General features: G+C 45.7%; 1 protein-coding gene across 1 annotated transcript in view; it reads right to left on the bottom strand.

Annotated features, from left to right (window-relative positions):
* The window catches only part of LOC144101289 (voltage-dependent T-type calcium channel subunit alpha-1G-like), an 82444-nt gene extending 63995 nt beyond the window's left edge, over positions 1–18449 (bottom strand). The window contains exons 1-6 of the mRNA XM_077634386.1: positions 18197–18449; positions 13953–14225; positions 5421–5462; positions 3078–3363; positions 1403–1495; positions 1110–1318 (exon numbers count right to left, since the gene is read on the bottom strand). Coding sequence (XP_077490512.1) covers positions 1110–1318; positions 1403–1495; positions 3078–3363; positions 5421–5462; positions 13953–14225; positions 18197–18423 — 1130 coding nt within the window. The 5' untranslated portion in view covers positions 18424–18449. The remainder of the gene's footprint in view (positions 1–1109; positions 1319–1402; positions 1496–3077; positions 3364–5420; positions 5463–13952; positions 14226–18196) is intronic.
* Between the last annotated feature and the right edge of the window lie 724 nt (positions 18450–19173).

The following is a 19173-nucleotide window of genomic DNA, read 5'->3' as shown; positions in this document are numbered from 1 at the left end:
TCCTTTCGCTCACTTGGACCGTTGCCGACGACTATGCGTAGAAAAGCAACGCTGTGCGCCGAAGATTCAATGTTTCCGCGTTAATTCTGAATCTTCAGTGTCACACATGTACCCCCTTTTACAAAAGTAACCGAACAACGGGTTTCTGCGTCTCAATGGTATAATAGAGCCTTTACGGCACGCCTAATGGCCGAAAAATGTCAAAACGTGAGAAAAAGGGTTAGTCTTACTTTACCTACATTCAGAGCTTAACGACTGCAATAAGTGCTTGGCTACGCGTCTAAGAAACGAACCAAACAAACTACCTTTTCTCGGTAACCTTTGGCAAAGACGTACAGCCTGTGCCAAAAGTAACCAGGCAGCATTGTTTGCTTCTCATTAGTATAGTAGAGCCGTTACGGCTTCCCTAAAAACCAAAGAGGTCTTGGAAGGTGCGGACGAGGGTTCTGCTTACCATAGAGAGATTTAGAGCTTGAGGGCTGGCATAATAGCTTCAATATACGACTGAGAAGCAAACCGTCTAGCCTGGTTACTTTTGGCAAAGAGTGTACGTAATGGTAGCCACGAAAACTAAATTTTAATGCGTAAGCATTGTATGGCTATGTAGGCGGTGTCGGCGTGGCCTAGACAATCTCGGTCTTATAACGGAGCAACTAGTTGGTATATCGGAAAAAGAATGGTATATCGTCGGATAGAGCATCGAAAAAGGATGCGCAAGTCACAAAATGCTTATTGTGGGTTAAGTACGTAATTAATTATAGCCAAGAATGTTTCAAAACTAGGCGGGGCCAGATCAAAATTGGCGCCAAATTTGAAAACACCGAAAGTGGGCGGAGCTAAAGCGCGGCGCCAAATTTGAAAACCGGAAGTGTGGACGGAGCGAAGCGTGGCGCCAAGTTAGAAAACTCAAAATGGACAACGATGGAACTTCATTAATTTAGGCAAAGAGGGGCAAAGAGGAGCGAGGAGGCGTCGCTGTTTACGTATTACTTTAATGCAGGTGGCGCAGTGATCTCATAACTTTGTTCAGGTAATCTAGGCTTGTTCGCCTTTTGGAGCATCCTTTCGAAGTGTACAGATAAGGAAAATATGGGCAACGGGGGACTCACCTCCGCTTCGCCCTTCGGCCGAGATGCGTGAGGTATTTGATGATCTGCGTGTAGCAGCCCGAGTCGGAGACAGACGTGGAGGCCAGTGTCGAGCTGGAGTGGTACCGGGCGCGCTCCAGGCGCATCCTTTCCATCTCGCGTTTCTTGGTCTCCGAGAATTGCGTCGCAATGACGACCAGGCACAGGTTGATCATGAAGAAGGAGCCGATCTGCGAGGCACAGGACGAAAAGGGTGTAGCAGTGCCTCCCCCTGCTGAACAGCTTCTGAAGAAGGAGAAGCGTGCGAGACTCACCACAATGAGCAGCACAAAATAGATCCAATCCCAGAAGGAATGTGCGTCCTGTACATAGTACATGATGTCGGACCAGCCCTCCAGGCTGATCACCTGCGTGGAAGAAGAGAGAGAGAGGGAGAGAGAAAGCGCATTTACTTTTTAGTCTGTTAGCATTACAATCCCCACCGTGAAGAAAAAGTGTTTGACGTCCGGCGTAGTGTTGACTATACCGCCTGCCACCTGTTAGCCACCTGCTACGGTTGGCAGGTGGTAAAGAGGTGACAGGGAAGTCCTCTCCTCTCCCCAAGTAGGGGAGGGGATGGAGAGGCATGAACGTGACGGAAGGTGACTGACAACAGGAAAGAAAACATTTTGCTGAATGGAATGTGTAATGCTTTCGTCATTTCACCATTTGCATCAATGATTTCCTTCTCTCTGAAACTTCTGTCGAGCCACGATAAATGCTGTTGAGCCAGCTGCCTTTCTCGACTGTTCTCCGAGGTAGCTGGAATGTGTGCTTAACTACCTGGACTATTTTCAGTTGCAGGAAGAGAGAAGAGAAAGTTCCCAAGCGTGGTGAAAAAAACTCAGTAAAACAATTTACCTTTGTGCAAACATCAACATCACTGCGCGCGCTTCATTGTGTCTGCTCCCATATCCTCAAGCGCTACAGCTGTTTTAACACTGACTATGCTGAGAGGCGAGGGAAAGTTTTGGAAAAGAAGGGACGGCAGAATTCCGCGATATTCAGGAATGGAAATGTATGCAGGTTGTAGGTAAAACATGCTATGTTTCTTATTGCGTTAGGTTTTAAAATGACGACGCAGTTGCCGATTAAAGCTCATTCTTCTCCTCAAAGCGCCGGAAAAGTGCTGAGAAGCTCGGTGATGACGTCACAGACCATGAGTTTTCAAATTGTCTCTGTCTTCGTTCAAACCCTGCCGCGCTTCGTCGGATGCCGACAAACAACGCTCTGCAGGTTTTGCATACAGTGACATTGGTTTTCTTCCCTTCAGAGCAAATGCTTCTGCTTTGAAAATGTACTGGCACCGTAAATGACGTCATCGTGCGCCCCCCATTCACCGCGGAGCGCTGCGGAGAAGCCTGAAAGCCGTCGCGGTTTCATTCGGCGATTACGTCACCATTTCAAACGTTAGCCCAAAAAAGACTTCAGATGCCTTACCTCCAAGTTTACACATTCGACTCATTTAAACTCGTCAAATTCTGAAACCATTGCAGCTAGCCGCTTAACCCTTACAAAAATTTCTTTATAGTCTATAGACTGCCCATAGACTTCTGTCTGTAAAGTCTATAGACTCTCTATAGAAACCCCTAGAGAACAATCTATAGGCAATAAAAATCATATAGACAGTCTATAGACAATCTATAGATTTATAGCCATACAGTTATAATAGAATTTTATCTATAGAGAGTCTATAGACTAACAGACAAAAAGAAATATCGACACGAAGGCAATAGAGTCTATAAGGAGTCTATAGATTATCTATAGATAATTTTTGCATGAGAAGGCTTAGAGCGCACTGAGGGTATGAACGGAGCGTGTGCTCATGCTCTTTCAGAAATTCTTGCGTGTCACGCGCACCCATTCTCTTAATCGCGGGGCAAGGCTCTGCAAATACGAGTAGCAGAGGCTCTTTAGAGAGAAAGAGGAAGGACACCCGAGCGGCCTTACCAAGAAGATGGCGACCCAGGCTAGGCCGATATTGTCGAAGGAGATGGACCCCTGGAAGGGGTTCTTGTCCCCCGCGGTGCAGTTGGTGTAGTACTGGTTCCAGTTGACGCACGACGCGTTGGTGGGCGCGTTGGCGCTGTGTGGCTGCGCCGACGCGTTGCACGTCAGTCCAGAGGGCAGCACCAGCGGCGGCAGGCCGCTGCACCGGTGCATGCCGTTGTCCTTGTCCGTGCTGCAGATGTAGTCCTTCTCGGCGTCCAGCCCCTGGTAGTACGACGAGATCGGACTGCCCCGCCGGGGAGAAGAGGCATTGTCAGACTCGACAGAACTGCTGCTGCCCGTAAGAAAAATGCTGCATGCAACGTGGCACCATACGGTAGTAGTAGCGGTACTGTTTATTCAAAAATAAAAAGAAATATAAAGATGAAAAGGGAGTAAAAGATTTTTGCTAGCCCCGGCATCTGCCATCGATACTGAAGCACCTGAGCTGGGGCAGCGGAAGTAAAGGATAGCAGGCAGAATGGAGAAATGAAATGAAAGAGGTGAGGGGACAGGAATAGAGGATAGCGGGAGAGGTAACATACACAAATACACTATTTACACAATAATGCATATATACAGGCTGCACGCCTGTTGAGTCCATACAGGGGGAAACCAGATTCCAGCCGCTGTTCCGTATACGGGACATGCTTCGAGGCCTCTGCTACGACCTAGTAAATTATAATACCGCTGCCTTAATTTATGAGATCTTTCACAACATAGTAAATTTAACGACAGTATGTCTTTATCACTCACTGCGCACCAACATGTCTACTGCAAGACATCGGCTCTTGCTTCCTATAATACACACTAATTACGGTCGACAAACACGGGGATTTATGGGTACTCATTTGTGGAGTAGTCTCGATTATAACGTTCAAATTTCACCTACTCTTCGCGCCTTTCAAAAGCAATTAAAATATGTTCTATTGAATTCATTCTACTCTATATTCTTTAGTCCTTTGTTTTGTGTTTTTTGTCTAAAAATAACATGTTTAACTTGATGTTTTCAGTAGTGTCCATTGCTTACTGCTGTGACATGTTTACTGCTAAATAGTTGCGCAATTTTTTGCTGTCGTCTACATGATGTCTATTAGCTTACAGTGATTGGGACACTTAGGCAATTTTTGTTGGGTCCAGGAAGTTGTCTGTTTGTATTTCATGCTTTACGCTAAATAAACGAATAATCAAAACAAGCAAACAACATTCCCGCGCATTCGCAGTAGTGCTAAGGCCGTGCGGGACTTCGTACCGGAATTTGATTTCCCCTGTTCACTTGTACTCTCCGTGTCCTTCCCCTCGAAAACAGCAAATACGTTTTTCTCTGCTAGAACACTCTAAAACTTTGGCTCAAAAATTACTCTCATTAAAGAAAGGGCGACACTTAGTTTTCGAAAAACAAAAAGGATCGCAGAGAAAGGTTCTGCGTCATTTTTTAAATATTTCCAGAATGCAGGTGATTCGACTGTAGCGAATTAATGATGCAGCAAAATGTCATCGTACTCAGGTGTGCCACGATTGCCCCCTTTCGGATAATCACCTTTTAGGGTTGCAGTTTATCAGCGTAAGACTGCGGGGAAGGACGCAGAAAACAAAAAAAAATACAAGTATTTCGCTCATATGACATATGTATGCAATACGTGCAACGAACACATTGGTTAGTGACATTAAGCGGAGTTATGCGACAAGCTGACGGGCGGCGATGACCCATTGCGTTCCGTGTTGTTTATGTAGACGTGCTAGCTCTTGCATCACTTGAAATAACAGCGCTACCACGACAGAAGCGACTACGCGTAATAGGCAACAGAACAAACCCACATTTATCCACGTTTGTGATCTTGTCTATCCTTAGGGTCATTCGTTAACCATGCGAACGAGTTGGTTAGTTCGATCGTAGGACGTATTTAATGCAGAAGATACAGCTAGTTCGGTAACTTTGCATGTGACCACCTTCCGTCAGTGACATTCAGCGCCAAAAACCCACGAAAAGCAGCACAGCAGCACACTGGACACTGATGCGAGGTACGTCACCATGACGTCATTAGTTCATGCAGTCAGTGACGTCACTTCGATGCCAGGTTGCAGCTCACAGTGACGTCACTAGTTAGCGCGATGTCAGTCGCAGCCCAGTCTCGTGGACTGCGTGTTAGAGTTAAGAAACACGGGCCAGGCGTCCAATGCAGTAGTCGCAGGCCGCGAAGAACGGCGCGGCCTGGCAGTGCACAGGCAACGAGCGAAGCGCCACCACACACACAGCACTGAGAGACACAATTCGGGCAGTGAGGTTCGATGAACGCCGCTTACTTAAACGCTCTGACCCTTTCCGCGTAATACGGGCTCTGACTCCTGCAAAGAGGGAGAGTGAGAAGACGCACTGCGAGCAAAGGCAGACGGAGCTCAGGTCACACACGGGCGCGGAAAGGGCGGTCATATTTTGACAACGTTAGCGGTTACAGTGAGAGCGGTTACAGCCTCACATCTCGTGGCCGTAGTCTGCGTGAAAGGACGTCCTCACAGAGCAAGGTCACAAGACACATTCGTCACGTGACCCGTCGTCGCAGTAACTTGTCATGTGGCTCAGTTATTAAACGGGCGACTTGCACCTTTTAAGTGCCATGGTTACAGTTAAGTAAACTTGGAACTGAGCCATCAAGAACATTCTCTTTTACATCCCCTCTTCGACATCCCGGATGATGCAGTTCGTGTCATGATATATGTACTTTCATTCAGCGTTTAAATCGAGAGAATTTAGGCTGTCGTCACACAAAAAATTTTAGCCTGCTGCGTAACCCAATTTCTTGATTGGTTGATTCCCTGATGACGCCATCAGGATCGCGTGGCCCCAATGGACCAATCAGAGAGCACTTCGAAATTTTAAATTCCCCACGAAGTTCCGGGATTGGTCGAGAGAGGTCACGTGATCTTGCAAATCAGAACAACCTGCCAACCGTGGAAGGTGCCAAACTGCCCACCGGAATGCGAGCAAACTGTCCATAATTGACAAATTCAATGCAGTTGCGACCTTCCCAACGCGGCTCTGCGCATGAGCCTTACGGGAGCTCAGCAAGAGCATCCCGGGTCTCACAAGCCCCACCGGTGGCTGTCACCTGCCCGGGGCAGTGGCGCGTCGCTTAACCGCTGCACCACATCGCCAGTATTGGTATAAAGGCACCTCGGGATATATGAATGCGATTTAGAAGGTCGTGATGTCATCAACACCGTGTGGCCACCAGTGGCCCAATCATAGGGAACGCATCCATGAGGACCCCTAGAACTTGGAAGTAGGTTCACCCCCAAAATTCCTAAGGACTCCCAAAATTTTTGATGTAAGCCCATCCCAGAAGCTGGGTTAAGATGGATTAGCGCATCGGATTAGTATAATCCCATATGATAATTTAATTAAAGCTACCCAGACATTCGAGAAGTTGATGCATACAATATATACCATGCATACCACATAAGGGAAATGGAACCGGTTCTAACCGGAGGTTTGGCGGGAAACTCTCAAAAAGAACAGTAGACGTTCATTGCAGACACCATAGCAGCCAACCTAAATTCTATCGTACTTTCTTCTTTAAGAATGTGGGTAGAAAGCCCCTAGGTTTTTTTTAGCAAGTATAGAAACTTGTAGGCTGCAACGGCTTTTTATTTCTGGTACCTCCTATCGTCATCGACCGGGAGCGTAGGGTTTTTGTGCTGCACATTTTTGTTCTGTCCGCTGGGCTTTCTTGCTTGGGAAGGCTTAGCGCTATGCAAGTAGTGGCGATTGCATTGAGCCTTGCACCAGCCAGGGTCGTGCGCTCGTAGGCATGGCTAGCGCTGGCGAGTATGGGCAGCGTGCTTGGAGTCTCCCGTTATAAAACTTCTTTAGATATTCTATAGACTGTCTACAGAGTTTTGTCTAAAAAGTCTATACGCTTCCTATACACTGATCCTATCGACAATGCAAGTCCTATAGACAGTATATAGATTTATGGCCATACACTCTTAGTAGACCTTTTTATAGACAGTCTATAAGCTTTGAATAGACACCAGTAAATATCTATAGAGAGGCAATGAAGTCTATAAGAAGTAAACAGACAGTCTACAGCCAATTTGGAGAACGGTTTGCTGGGTATTTCTCTTCGACACGCTATAGCTCTCTCCCGCTCTTTACCGCGTTTTTATTCGCATTGGTGCCCTCTTTCCTTAGTGTGCAACTACATAGAGATGGCGTTGGTGGCAGAGTCGAGCTTTTCTATGCAGCTGCTGACTCTGGCGGTTTATTTGCACAGCCACGGCGGCAGCACTACTGGATTCAAGCATTTCTAAGCCCACTTCGAATGTGTGAAGAATGAAGCAGACGATTTACAGCACGTAGTGCGAGAGGCTACCAGTTTAAGCACAACGCGCGAGAGGCTGCGATGATGACCGCAGCCGATGCGGAATAGCCGCGTGAAAGATTGGCACGCGTAACTGCCGCGTTCAACGGTCTCTTTTCAGAGAGCAGTGCGCTATGGTGCGGGGGGTAGATGCTGAGTCACATCAACCTCCTGAGTGGCTGCTTTTTGTGACGCAAGTGTGCGTGCCACGAAATTTTGACGTGCGGGCCGAGTGGCAGTGTGAACGTGGAATAAGAATGCGATCCGGTTAACTAAGGCTTGAGAAACGTCAGTCAGGCTGTCGCTCTTTCACTTAATAAAAATTAAATAAAAGAGCGGTGGTGGTCGCAGAGTAGTCTAAGGAATCGGGATACGAAGCAGCTGTGTTGTGCCGGATGAGATTCGAATAATCGCTTGTAGTTATTTTTTTTTGCTGGCTACCATTGTGACGACGGAGAAGTTCGGAAGTTGTCGGGTAAGATCGGCTTCATGTTAGTCTTCGTGTTGGGTTTCGGGTTTCCCATGGTTTCGCTGGAGGTTCTCGCGCATTTACCGAAAATAGGAGGATATAAAAGCATTTTATGCTTTATGGTTACCTCTTTCTCGCCTATTCCTGTTTCTCTCTTTGTTTTATTTTCTATTTTTGTGTTTAATGTTACCTTAACTCCGATTAGTATCAATTTCGTGTTCCTTTCGTGTGTTTGCCTTGTACCGCGTCTGTTTGAGAGATATTCTGCACCCAACCTTGTTATGCCTCATACATAGGACAGCAGTATCTGTAAATAAATAAAAGGTGATAGGATAGTCCACATGAGCCAGTCGGCACACACCTTAAAACTGTGAAAAAAGTGCGCATAAAGGATACATTCTTTTTTTTGTTTCAAACTGTCATATATGTAAATGAAGGCGTTATTCCTTATTACAACAAAGAAAATCACCACGCGGAAGTGTAATCTCCAAACAAATCTCTTAAACGATACTTGAAGAGCGTCCACGAAATATCGACGTATCACTCAAGCAGGTTCTTGCATTTTTTCTCTATTTGCAAATACGTCGGAAGCGTGGTGAGAAAGCGTATTTACTATTTCTCTCCTGAAGCTTCAGCGTGCTTAGCTTCGCCTCATGAGATCGGTAAAAAAAAACAGCACGTTAAGATCACCTTAAGATCGAAACCATCAAGCTGGGGCTTTGAGCGGTCGCGGTTAGGGCTCTGAAAAAGGGTAAAGAAGGCGCTCAAGGTTCCGGAAGCCTCAGACATTAAGAAAGAAGGGCGCGAAGTTTCCACGTTAGCAATGCTTAAGTTTTGGTCCCTGAAACTCTTTTTTTTCTCGTTCGGATGATATATGCAGAGTGGTTTAGCGCGGAGTTGCTGCCTGTAGTTTTTGTTTGTTTCATCTTTATAACGTTAGGGTTTCGCACAGCGCGGTGGTGTTAGTCCCTCCTCTAGTATTTCTCTAAAAAGTTGAGCTGTTTTTAGTTTTTCGCTGCCATAAATTACTGAGTATTGTCGAATACAACTAAAGAGCGAAGAGGCTTTCTGTCTTCAAAGGACCCCCTTCCAGCCAATGGCGTCGGCCGATTCTTATGACCCTGCTAGGGCGAAAATGCAGGGAGTGGCAGATAAAAGCGAATAGTCCCTTTCCTGTATGGTCAGGGATGATCCCCTCCCTCCATTGTCATGCCGCACCCTGCACTGTCAGGGTAGCAGGTTTATGGGAATCGGCAGACGCCGTTCCCTCATAAAAATGGTCTGCATACTTTCTATAGGCTGTACTGCCTCCTTATAGATATTTAAATTTGACTATTCAGAGTCTACAGACTTTATTTAGACAGAAGTCTACTAATGTGTATTACCATATAATCTATAGATTGTCTATATATAGACTATATATGAAATTTGTATTGTCTATATAGCAATCTATAGGATTTGTCTACAAAAAGTCCATAGACTTTATAGACAAACTTCTATGGACAGGCTATGGTCTGTCTAAAAATTTTTGTAAGGGTTGGCTGAAAGGGGGTACTTTGACGGGGAAAGCCGCTTCGTTATTGATTTGTATCCGACTATAGATTGATAAGCCATGCTCGCAGGAGGACGAACTGTTGAGCTAGCTTCTTCCGCACGATTGTCACCCCTTCAGGCCTCCACAGAGACGCAAACACAATGGAAATAAGGTCAACCACAAAAATATGAGCACGACCTTACTATACTTTACCATTTTGACCTTTTATGCCTCACGTGTTCCCATCTAATGAGTGCTGCGCGTGTTACTACCTCACCTTTAATTTTGCCGCCGCGGTGGCTCAGTGGTTGTGGCGCTCGGCTGCTGACACGAAAGACGCGGGTTCGATCCCGGCCATGGTGGTCCAATTTACTATGCGATGTCAGTGCACGTTAAAGAACCCCAGGTGGTCTAAATTTCCGGAGCATTTCACTAAGGCGTCCCTTATAGCCTTAGGCGCGTCAGGACGTTAAACCTCATAAACATTCTCACCTTTAACACTTGTAGCCACATAAATAAGGCTGGAAATCTGTGTATGTACTGTCTAGCTTCCTGTATGCTCCTAGCTTTATCGAGTGCGAAAACGCAAGGCTACCCATACAGCTAACTATTCTTAACGATAAGGCACCTAACATATTAAACAAGTTATTGTGGAGCGTGAACAGTGAAGTTCATTGGTTAAAGTGGGGTTAATTATTTAATTCAACCTCTTGCGCTGGGATGTAATGTTCTAGTGAATGGAAAAAAAAATGTTACTTTCTAATGAAATGTTGCTGTGTCGTATTCAACAGAAGCACATCCTATTTCCGTGTATATCCCCCACTAGTGGCGCAGCATCTGCATGCAAATACATAGGACACTAAAGGCTTTCATTTAAATATAACGCATTTCTATGCAATATCTTCATAAAAAAAGGAAACCTCTCAGCCTATGAGACGAAACCCAGCGAGCACCACTATTACGAACACTACAGTAGGTTTAAAAGATGGACTGTAGCCATGAATGCAACTGCTAAAACGGGCAAACAAAATTTTGAGCAATTTCCTTGCCCACAATTTTAGACCAAAGCTAGAGTGTTGGTTTATTCGATACGTGCACCGTCAAACAGCCACTAGAGCCGGCATTAGACCTATACAGTCGAATAGACATCTGTGAATAACATAGACTTTTGCGCTGAAGGCACAAAATGAAATTACACAGATTATGAGCAGTGTTCATTAATATTTTTTGTTGCTTTACTCACTTCTGCTGTACTCCACGTTCATTTTAGTATCGAGAAAAAATCTCCAACCGGAACACACTAAGTGGCTTTCTGGAACTCAGACCACGTGATGATTTCGGAACGTTTCTAGGTCCTTTATCTAAAGTGGAGAGAGTGACCAAGATTCTGGCGACTGCTTGGATTGAAGTTCATACTCTTCATAAAAAAAAAATAAACATTTTCGTTATGTTGACGGTTAATTTAGAAAGGATGCTGCTCATCGACATCTTGAAGCCAGCTTATTGACTTGAAGCTTATTGACTTGACTGCTACAATATAATCTGGCAGCAGTTTTACCATGCGCTCGTCCGAAACTAAATGACATTATTCATTTTCTCACGCACCTCCTTCGAATCCTGCGATAGCTTATCGCCACAGAAACGAATGGTAACAGCAGCTAAACAACTGAAGTTCTGCTCAGTTTCTGTTGAATCTAACAACTGAGTTTCAATAGGAAGCTCTCCACTGAGATTGTAGTGGTTATTAGCTACAAAGCGTCTATTGCGTTTCGACAAGCTAGTACTCAGTTGCAAACCCGCCGTCCGCCCACCCAAAACGAAACATCGTTTATTCTCTCTCGCTTCCTTCTCGAATCTAGCGTTAACGAGCTTGCCACCGCGGCAGCCAATGGCAGCAGCGTCGTGAAGCTGCAGGGGCCGTTAGAGAGCGGGAGTCTCGTCTGCCGGCGCAACGCGTCAGTCGTGAGCAACGCGCGAGTCCAGATGTGTTCGGCCGGCGGCGAAGCGTCTTCCTTGCGGCAATCCAGCCCCTCCCAGGCCCCAACAGCGTAGCAGCGGCGGCCACTGCATTTGCGGTGGTGAGGCAATCTGGCACAAGGCGTCGGCAGCGACCAGATTACTATAGCAACCGCTGCGAAAAAAAAAAAAAATCCAGCACAGCGCGTCGTTACGAGCGCGCGAGAGCGCTGGTGGGGATATGTAGTGCCCCGCCGTCGCTCGCCCAGCGGGGAATTATGACAGCGGTGGCGGTGGAAACTCCTTCCCCCTCTCTCTCTTCACCTCCTCCTTCCCCCCGCCCCCCTGCTTCATATCTCTCTCCGCTATTCCTGTTCTCTGCTTCCCGAGCGTGGTGAGTTGCAGATGCTGCGGCGTCTGCTGTCCGCGAGGGAGCTGCTGGTTGGGAGGAAGATTTCTTCGGTTCGTCTGCTTTCCGTCTTCCCCCCCCCCCCCCCCCCTCTTTCCTTCTACATAGTGTGTGTACTTCACGTCCGTCCAAACAAGACACCCAGGTGCGCTAGACCTGTTCCTGGGTGCATTTAGCTCATGAGCACGAAGCTTAAGGAGACTGTGCGAACGAGCTAAGAGCGCCTGAGAAAGACGACGGCAGCGCCCTCTAAAGAAGTAGCGAATGGGATTGCAGAGGCTTAGTATGGAGCTTATGAAGATCTGTTGCAGGAAACTTGAAGAAAAAACGAAGTATGTGAGAGGTTTCATTCAAGTTACGCGAATGAAAAAGAAAGAATTACGAGCACGAAGTTTCGCACCACATTGAACCGTAGATTGGAGCTTATCGCACATTTATATTCACCGAGCGCGCCTGCAAAAAGAAAAGTCTGATAAATGCGTGGAAACTTTTCGAACGGATGGCGTAAGCTGAGGCGTCAAGACGAGTGCCCAAAGGTAGCGCGCAGAACACAACCATGAGCACTCATTACTCGTCTTTGGTCACGGATTCGACGATTCTGCTAATATTACTAAGGATGGGAACCAAATTTTTGCGTTACCATTGGCGTGGCTGACTAGAGCGCCATAGTTAACCGCGCTAGAACGGTGTCTTAACAAGTGCGCCGCGTCAAACGGTCACTGCCGTGCGGTATCGTACCGACTGGTGGACTATACTGCGTCATGCATTACAGTTTCGAACTTAAAAACCGGCCATTTAAAAGTTACATTTTACCTGTTTCTGTACGGTAAAGGTAGATGAGATAAAGGTAACAGAAATATGTAGAACCCCATCTATAATCACTTGGCGTCTGGACAGGAGTAAACAGATACAAGACAGTGAGCGAGCTTTCCTGACCTGATGAGTTAGAAAGTATTGTCTTCCAGTGTGCATGGTACGGTATTCTTCCATTTCTGTTGTTCCAATAACATGTTATATAAAGCGATGCGGCAAACGACATTTCAATTTCGCCATGTAAGCGCAGGTGTCTTTGTTTTTGTTTTTTCAAAATTTGCAACAATTCCTGGCAAATCGGATTTTGCGGCAATACGTTAAGCGCGGCAACATGTTTCTTTTGGATCCGAGAAAAGAAAATGAAAAAAATACAAAAAGTTCAGGTTTCATTCATGTCCTCCAATTCATTTAAAGCGGAAAAAAAATAACAAGTGAACGAAGCTTAATACAGAATCGAGAAAATTCTGGACTGGCATAACCTGGCTCGTGCCATGTGGTACAGAAACCAGGTGCAGTAGTCCGGAAAAAAACGCGGGAACCACAACAATTCAATGATTGAAATTGAGGCTTTGCGTGAGCACGTGCTTGGGATTACTAGAATAGAGCAGGAAAGCAGCTGTAATAAGTTAATTATTTACTTCACACTTTGAAATCCAGTATTCGCGTGATTGTACCGACCATTATGCAGGCTTTGAGGGTAATGACAAAATGGAGAATTATTGGGTAAATTCTTCCATGGCCCTCGTAAAATTGACGATGCTGTTTGGAGCGTCGCGGCATAAGGGAGGCCATTCCGGTCGACAAGTGTCAAAAGCAAGAATGATACGTATTGGCACATTCTTGGCCGAATATATTCATGCCGCATGTCTTGTTTCCAGTAAGGTCATCATCATCATCATCAGCCTGACTACACCCACACACGTTTGAAGCTCTGTGATATTTGTAAAGTAAGAAGAACACTATTCCACACCTTTCAAGATGAAATATTTATCTATTTAATTGTTTAATGGGTGCCATAAATTCTGCACTATAGGGCTAAAAAATCGGTCATATGGCCTGAATACTTTTGACCAAGGGTGTACGCGCGCGGGGAGGATGAATGACTGGTACGTGACCACGGTGCAAGAATAATGTACGTGACTAATGCGATATGAGAAACAATGAATTACAGCTGCGAAATAAGCCAGTAATGTGCAGCAACTCGTAAACGCACGAAACAATACACGGGTCTTCGGAAACAACCAAAGCTCGCCGATGACTAATCGCGAGCGCCATCTGGTGCGTCGCGGCCTACCTTGGAATGGAGATGTTGTCGTCGGGCAGCACGAGGTAGCAGCGCTGTCGCAGAAGGCCGGCCCACAGCTGGACGCCGACGATGCCGAAGATGAAGAAGACGAAGAAGCAGAGCAGCAGCACATTGCCCAGCATGGGCAGCGTGTCGAGCAGCAGCATCACCAGGATGCGCATACTCGGGATGCGGTTGATGGCGCGCAAGGGCCGAAGCACGCGGATCGTCCGGATCGCCGACAGGTTGATGTTGCCCACGTCCAGCACGTACTCAAGGGCGCTGCGAGCGTTACTAGACTTACATTTCGTTTTATTTTACCTGATTACCTTAACCATCAGGGGACTTCAACCACCCAGGCTCTTCACAAGCCGGCTGTCATTTCTGGCTCATGACGAATCCAGGTTGTCGCTTCTTTTCTGACATTCTGTGTACGGTTTAAGGTGAGTAGGGCTCTCACAAAGCATTTTTTGCTTGCCGATAGATGGCAGCGCAATCACTAAATGACCATTTTGGTACAATTCTTCAAAAAAAGTCTTTGTGAGGTGGTTAAAGGCCCACATAGGTGTATAAGATAAGGTGTGGGTTAACATAAGTGAACGTAAAGAATAATTTTTGTAAATAATAATTTTATGCATCTGATGTCTTTTATTTGTTTTTTTCACATTAATACCTTGAAGTCCCCAAGAAAGTATTTTTATAAACAGTGGTATCATATCAAGCGGCAAACAAGATTAATTTTATTAAGAATAGAGGCGAGGCTTTAGTCGAAAGCAGATTGAGAGGCGATAGCTGAGAAGTGGTTTTGCATGCTTTTATTTTATTATGACATTTTAACACTAAATGATGCTGTCGTACGCATGCTTTTGGTGCTAACCCGGCGGACTGGGAACAGGTGCTTCGTTTTAGGGGCCTTTCAAGATCCTGTCAGGGCATCTGCGATGTACCTTGCTCTGTGCTAGCCGGCGCCAGAACACAGCACTGCGGAGTCCGCCATGGCGACGCGCAGAACGCTATTAATATAAGGGCTAGTAAAGTAGTTTTGTTTACTCATTTCAGGCCTTTCTTCTCCAAAACGAGTATCTTTTGGACCAGGTTACTTTCAGTAATTGGACACAGCGAGTGTTGGACAAGTTTCGTCACTGTTGTTGACTATAGTTTTAGAACACAATCAAGGTGTTCACCGGAATATTAGGAGGAGAGAGAAAAAGAAATCAAGATAGATATATATAGAGAGAGGATGAAGGAACGTGCGAGGGAACTTTTATTTTATGATCCTAGTCCGAAATGTTGAGCAGCTTGCCTCAGTCACCGTTTTTTTTTCGCGTTTTGCCTGTAAAGAGTGCACCGCCACAAGCAGAGCGTCACAGCGGCGAAGCACCTACAATCTTGTGAGTAACGCGTTAAAAGTGATTGATAACTTGTAATCAATTACACTTTCTCAGAATTTTACATGAATTGAATACTTTTTGTAAAGCTTAATATTTTCCGTAATCTAATATTTCTTAGTAATCGGTTACAAGCAATCTACTTCATTCTTAAAACCATTCGTAAGCAGTTGTACAACTCGGTAACCTGAACTCGATAGAAAACACTGGTGTAGCATGAAATTCCCTCATGTTAGAGCGATAACGGTCGAGCTCCGGGGAAAGCGCGAGGGTGAGGATGCCCGCACAATGCAAGCCCGAGTGGTCAGCGTTTCATTAGCTCTGTCGTGCGCGTTTCGCTTTTCGCACTTTATCACGACGGCACAACAAAACGTCATGCCTAGTCAGCGTGCCTTTATTCCTTCAGAGTACGAATAATGGCGAAGCGAGAAGCTTTGCGCAACTTCGAGGTGGTGCACTAAATAAACGCCCTTCTTTTCAGTGCGTACATCGAGGTAGTAGAGCAAGGTACGTTAAAAAAAAAAGAAATGCTGAAGAAAACTTTGAGAACAGCTGAAGATGAAATTACCAACGTATCTACTGCAACAAGCTATAAATCAAACATGGCGTACAAACTTATTCTCGTGCAGATATATCTGTGCTATGCAAATAAGAGTGAAAAATGGACGAAAAATAACAAATTAGTAATCGATTACTTCTTTTTAAATCGAAAGAAAACATGCGACAGAGGGCTGTCTTCTTGGGAAAAAACATTTAATTCAGTGACCCGGCGGCTGACTAAGTTCGAGCTGCAACTAGCCTGCAGTAATGACTGATGAAGGAACCGGGTAGGTTCTGAAACTTCGCTTTATTTCATTTTTGGTTGGTGTTCTTTTCGAAATTTTCTTTCTATGGTTTTTTAATACCTTGGTGCGAAAGAATATCACTTTATATGCTTTATTCTGTTCAACTAATCTATTGCGTATTTGCAGCCTACAGGTGTGTTTTGGATATGTGCCGTTTTTTGTGTTTTTTGTTTTGTTGCCTTTATCCTATCTATTCTTTTGTCTTTATTTTTTCTCTCCTTCATTGAAATTGCAGAGTGCCGTCTGTATTTCTGCCCCTCCCCTCCCCAATAGAATGATTTTGTAGGCCGTGAGGGCAAAATAAATAAATAAATAAATACAAATAAGTATATAAATAAATAAAAATAAATAATGAATAAGTTGCTTTGAAAGGGTATAATTTACCTCTAAAACCAGCTACGTTTCAGATTAAGTAATTGTAATTGTAACTGGTTACCCGTTTTCTCTAACGCGCGAACGACTGCCTCGATACGTGTAAAAAAAATTCGTTCTTTTTCAAACAAGACTCCAGATTTGTTCATGTTAAGTGCGTTTGGTTTAGCGAGTTTCTTTTACAACGCCTCCTGACTCATGAGATTCAGCCTCGCATGCATTGCAGTCATCCCAGCAGCAGTGTTGAGGCATTGTGCATCACGGCATTAACTTCTAGCGTTTGACATCGAGTTTTTTTGCAGAATGTTTCTATCCCGACATCCACAACGGCTCCTCACGCTCGACGCCTTCATTTTCTCTAGAAAGCGCTTCCTGGCTGGCGAAGTCCTCCTTACACCAACACCGATATTTTTCTTGGAAGAGGGAGTCTTGCGAGTGTCCCTGTAAACAACTGTTTTGAAGCCGCTAAACCAAGCCTGGGAGAGCCATGGCCCTCAGCGCAAAAAATCAATCAACGCTCAAAATGAAGCATGCTCTAGGACGCATGCGTAATTCTTCTCTGGATCCTCTTATCTTACGAGAATGTGGACCTCTATAACAAAATAAAGGATCAGGCTCAGGATCAATGATATTCGCCGCTTCTCTGTACTCCGTTTTTCACCGCATTAGTTAATTATTCTCGGGAATGTTCTGGTTTTCTTTTCCCGCCTTTTATGACCTTTTTTATATATCACTGCAGTCACCCAGCAAAAACAAACGCCCTACAGTGCATTCTTTCAGGCCTCTTATCTGGTGCGAGGTACCTGGAAAGTATTTATTTATTTCTGGTTACCTCAAGAGGGAGGGGGGGGGGGGGCTTTGAGAGTACCATTATAGCTAATCAATTCAAGCGCGCACTTACTGATTTCTAAAGAGTACTAAAAACAATACAACACATTTATATAAGCTGGAATTAAGCAGGATACTAAGCTACAGGGAAAGCTACCAACTAGAGCACGGTCACCCCGCTGTGCATGCACAGAACTTGACTTCGGTCTCATCCAAAGAAACCACCATGCAGTGAACTATATAGGTTTAAAACACTTTTCAATGACCGCACTCTTTTCTATCGCCCTTCTTCCATCTTTACTTCCCAATTCTCTTCCCTACACAGAGTAGCATGTCGGCGAATATTAACGCCGGCTAAGATCTCTGCTTTTCCTTAAATATATATATAGCTCTCTCTCTAGCACAATGAATAGCTAATAATATTAATAATTGATTTTGGGGAAAGGAAATGGCGCAGTATCTGTCTCATATATCGTTGGACACCTGAACCGCGCCGTAAGGGAAGGGATAAAGGAGGGAGTGAAAGAAGAAAGGAAGAAAGTGGTGCCGTAGTGGAGGGCTCCGGAATAATTTCGACCACCTGGGGATCTTCAACGTGCACTGACATCGCACAGCACACGGGCGCCTTAGCGTTTTTGCCTCCATAAAAACGCAGCCGCCGCGGTCGGGTTCGAACCCGGGAACTCCGGATCAGTAGTCGAGCGCCCTAACCACTGAGCCACCGCGGCGGGGTCGTTAGCTCAGGTCTCTCCTCATCTTCCACGTACCAATGAATAGCTAGCGATATCGAAAGAAGGAGAACGTAGGTGTTCTTTCTCACCCGGCGACCACGATGAAGAAGTCTAGGCGGTTCCACGCCTCGGCCAGGTATGCGCTGCGGCCCAACAGGCCCATGGCGAGCACCTTGATGGTCATCTCGATGGCGAAGAAGGCGAATATGAGGTCGTCGAACACCTGGAGGAGGCGGCAGCGCGCAGAGGTGCAGCCGCCGTCCGCGCAAGGCTGGTACATGCCGAGGGTGACGCAGTTCAGCAGGATCACCAGCATGCTCACCCGCTCGAACCACGTGGGGGCGGCCAGGGTTAAGGAAAACGCCCCGAACGCACAAACCGAACACACACAAACACAAACGGACACACAACAACAATGGCCCTTTGGGCTGATTAGTACTGTACGTTTTTTTTTTTGAAGTCAGCGCACAGAGGAGATATACGGCAGAACGAACGAAACACACACATGTGCTACTTTCAACTATCTATTGTAACGTATACGCATGCGCAAATTTGTGCAGTAAAATGTAGCAGCGCTACGAACGATCAAGGAGAATTATTGCGACCGCAGGTACAGCAGTTTCTTGGTGCACAAAAGGAACACCAGTTTTCTGGCTGGTACACAAGTGGAAAGTATGCAGGTTCCAGCTGTACTCGCGTGGAATTCGTGCATCCGCGGCCATGTGTTTTCGTTGCGATTTTCTTGTGCTACAGTGTAAACAGCGAGACAGTGCCGCCATGCTTTACCACGTAAATATGCACTAGGTTCACGTCACAATAAATGATCCATAGTAGCGCCTGCGTGTGTTTCGTCCTTTCCGCTGTCGCCGTCTTCTGCGCGCTAACGTAAAAATAATAAAAAACGCCGCACAAATAACGCAAACATCAGGAAAGAGCAGGATCGAGGAATTAGAAAACTTTTGTTTTAACTTAATTTTGTTCTTAATCTTCTTTCCCTCCGTCATTAGGTCGAGTGACGCCGGGACTCACCGGTCAGCACAGTGGATCAAAAGAATGCAATAATGTC

This window comes from Amblyomma americanum, chromosome 8 (genome assembly GCF_052857255.1).
Source record: "Amblyomma americanum isolate KBUSLIRL-KWMA chromosome 8, ASM5285725v1, whole genome shotgun sequence".
NCBI classification, from domain to species: domain Eukaryota; kingdom Metazoa; phylum Arthropoda; class Arachnida; order Ixodida; family Ixodidae; genus Amblyomma; species Amblyomma americanum.
Note: the sequence above shows the minus strand (reverse complement) of the source record. Positions and strands in the feature narration are given on the sequence as shown.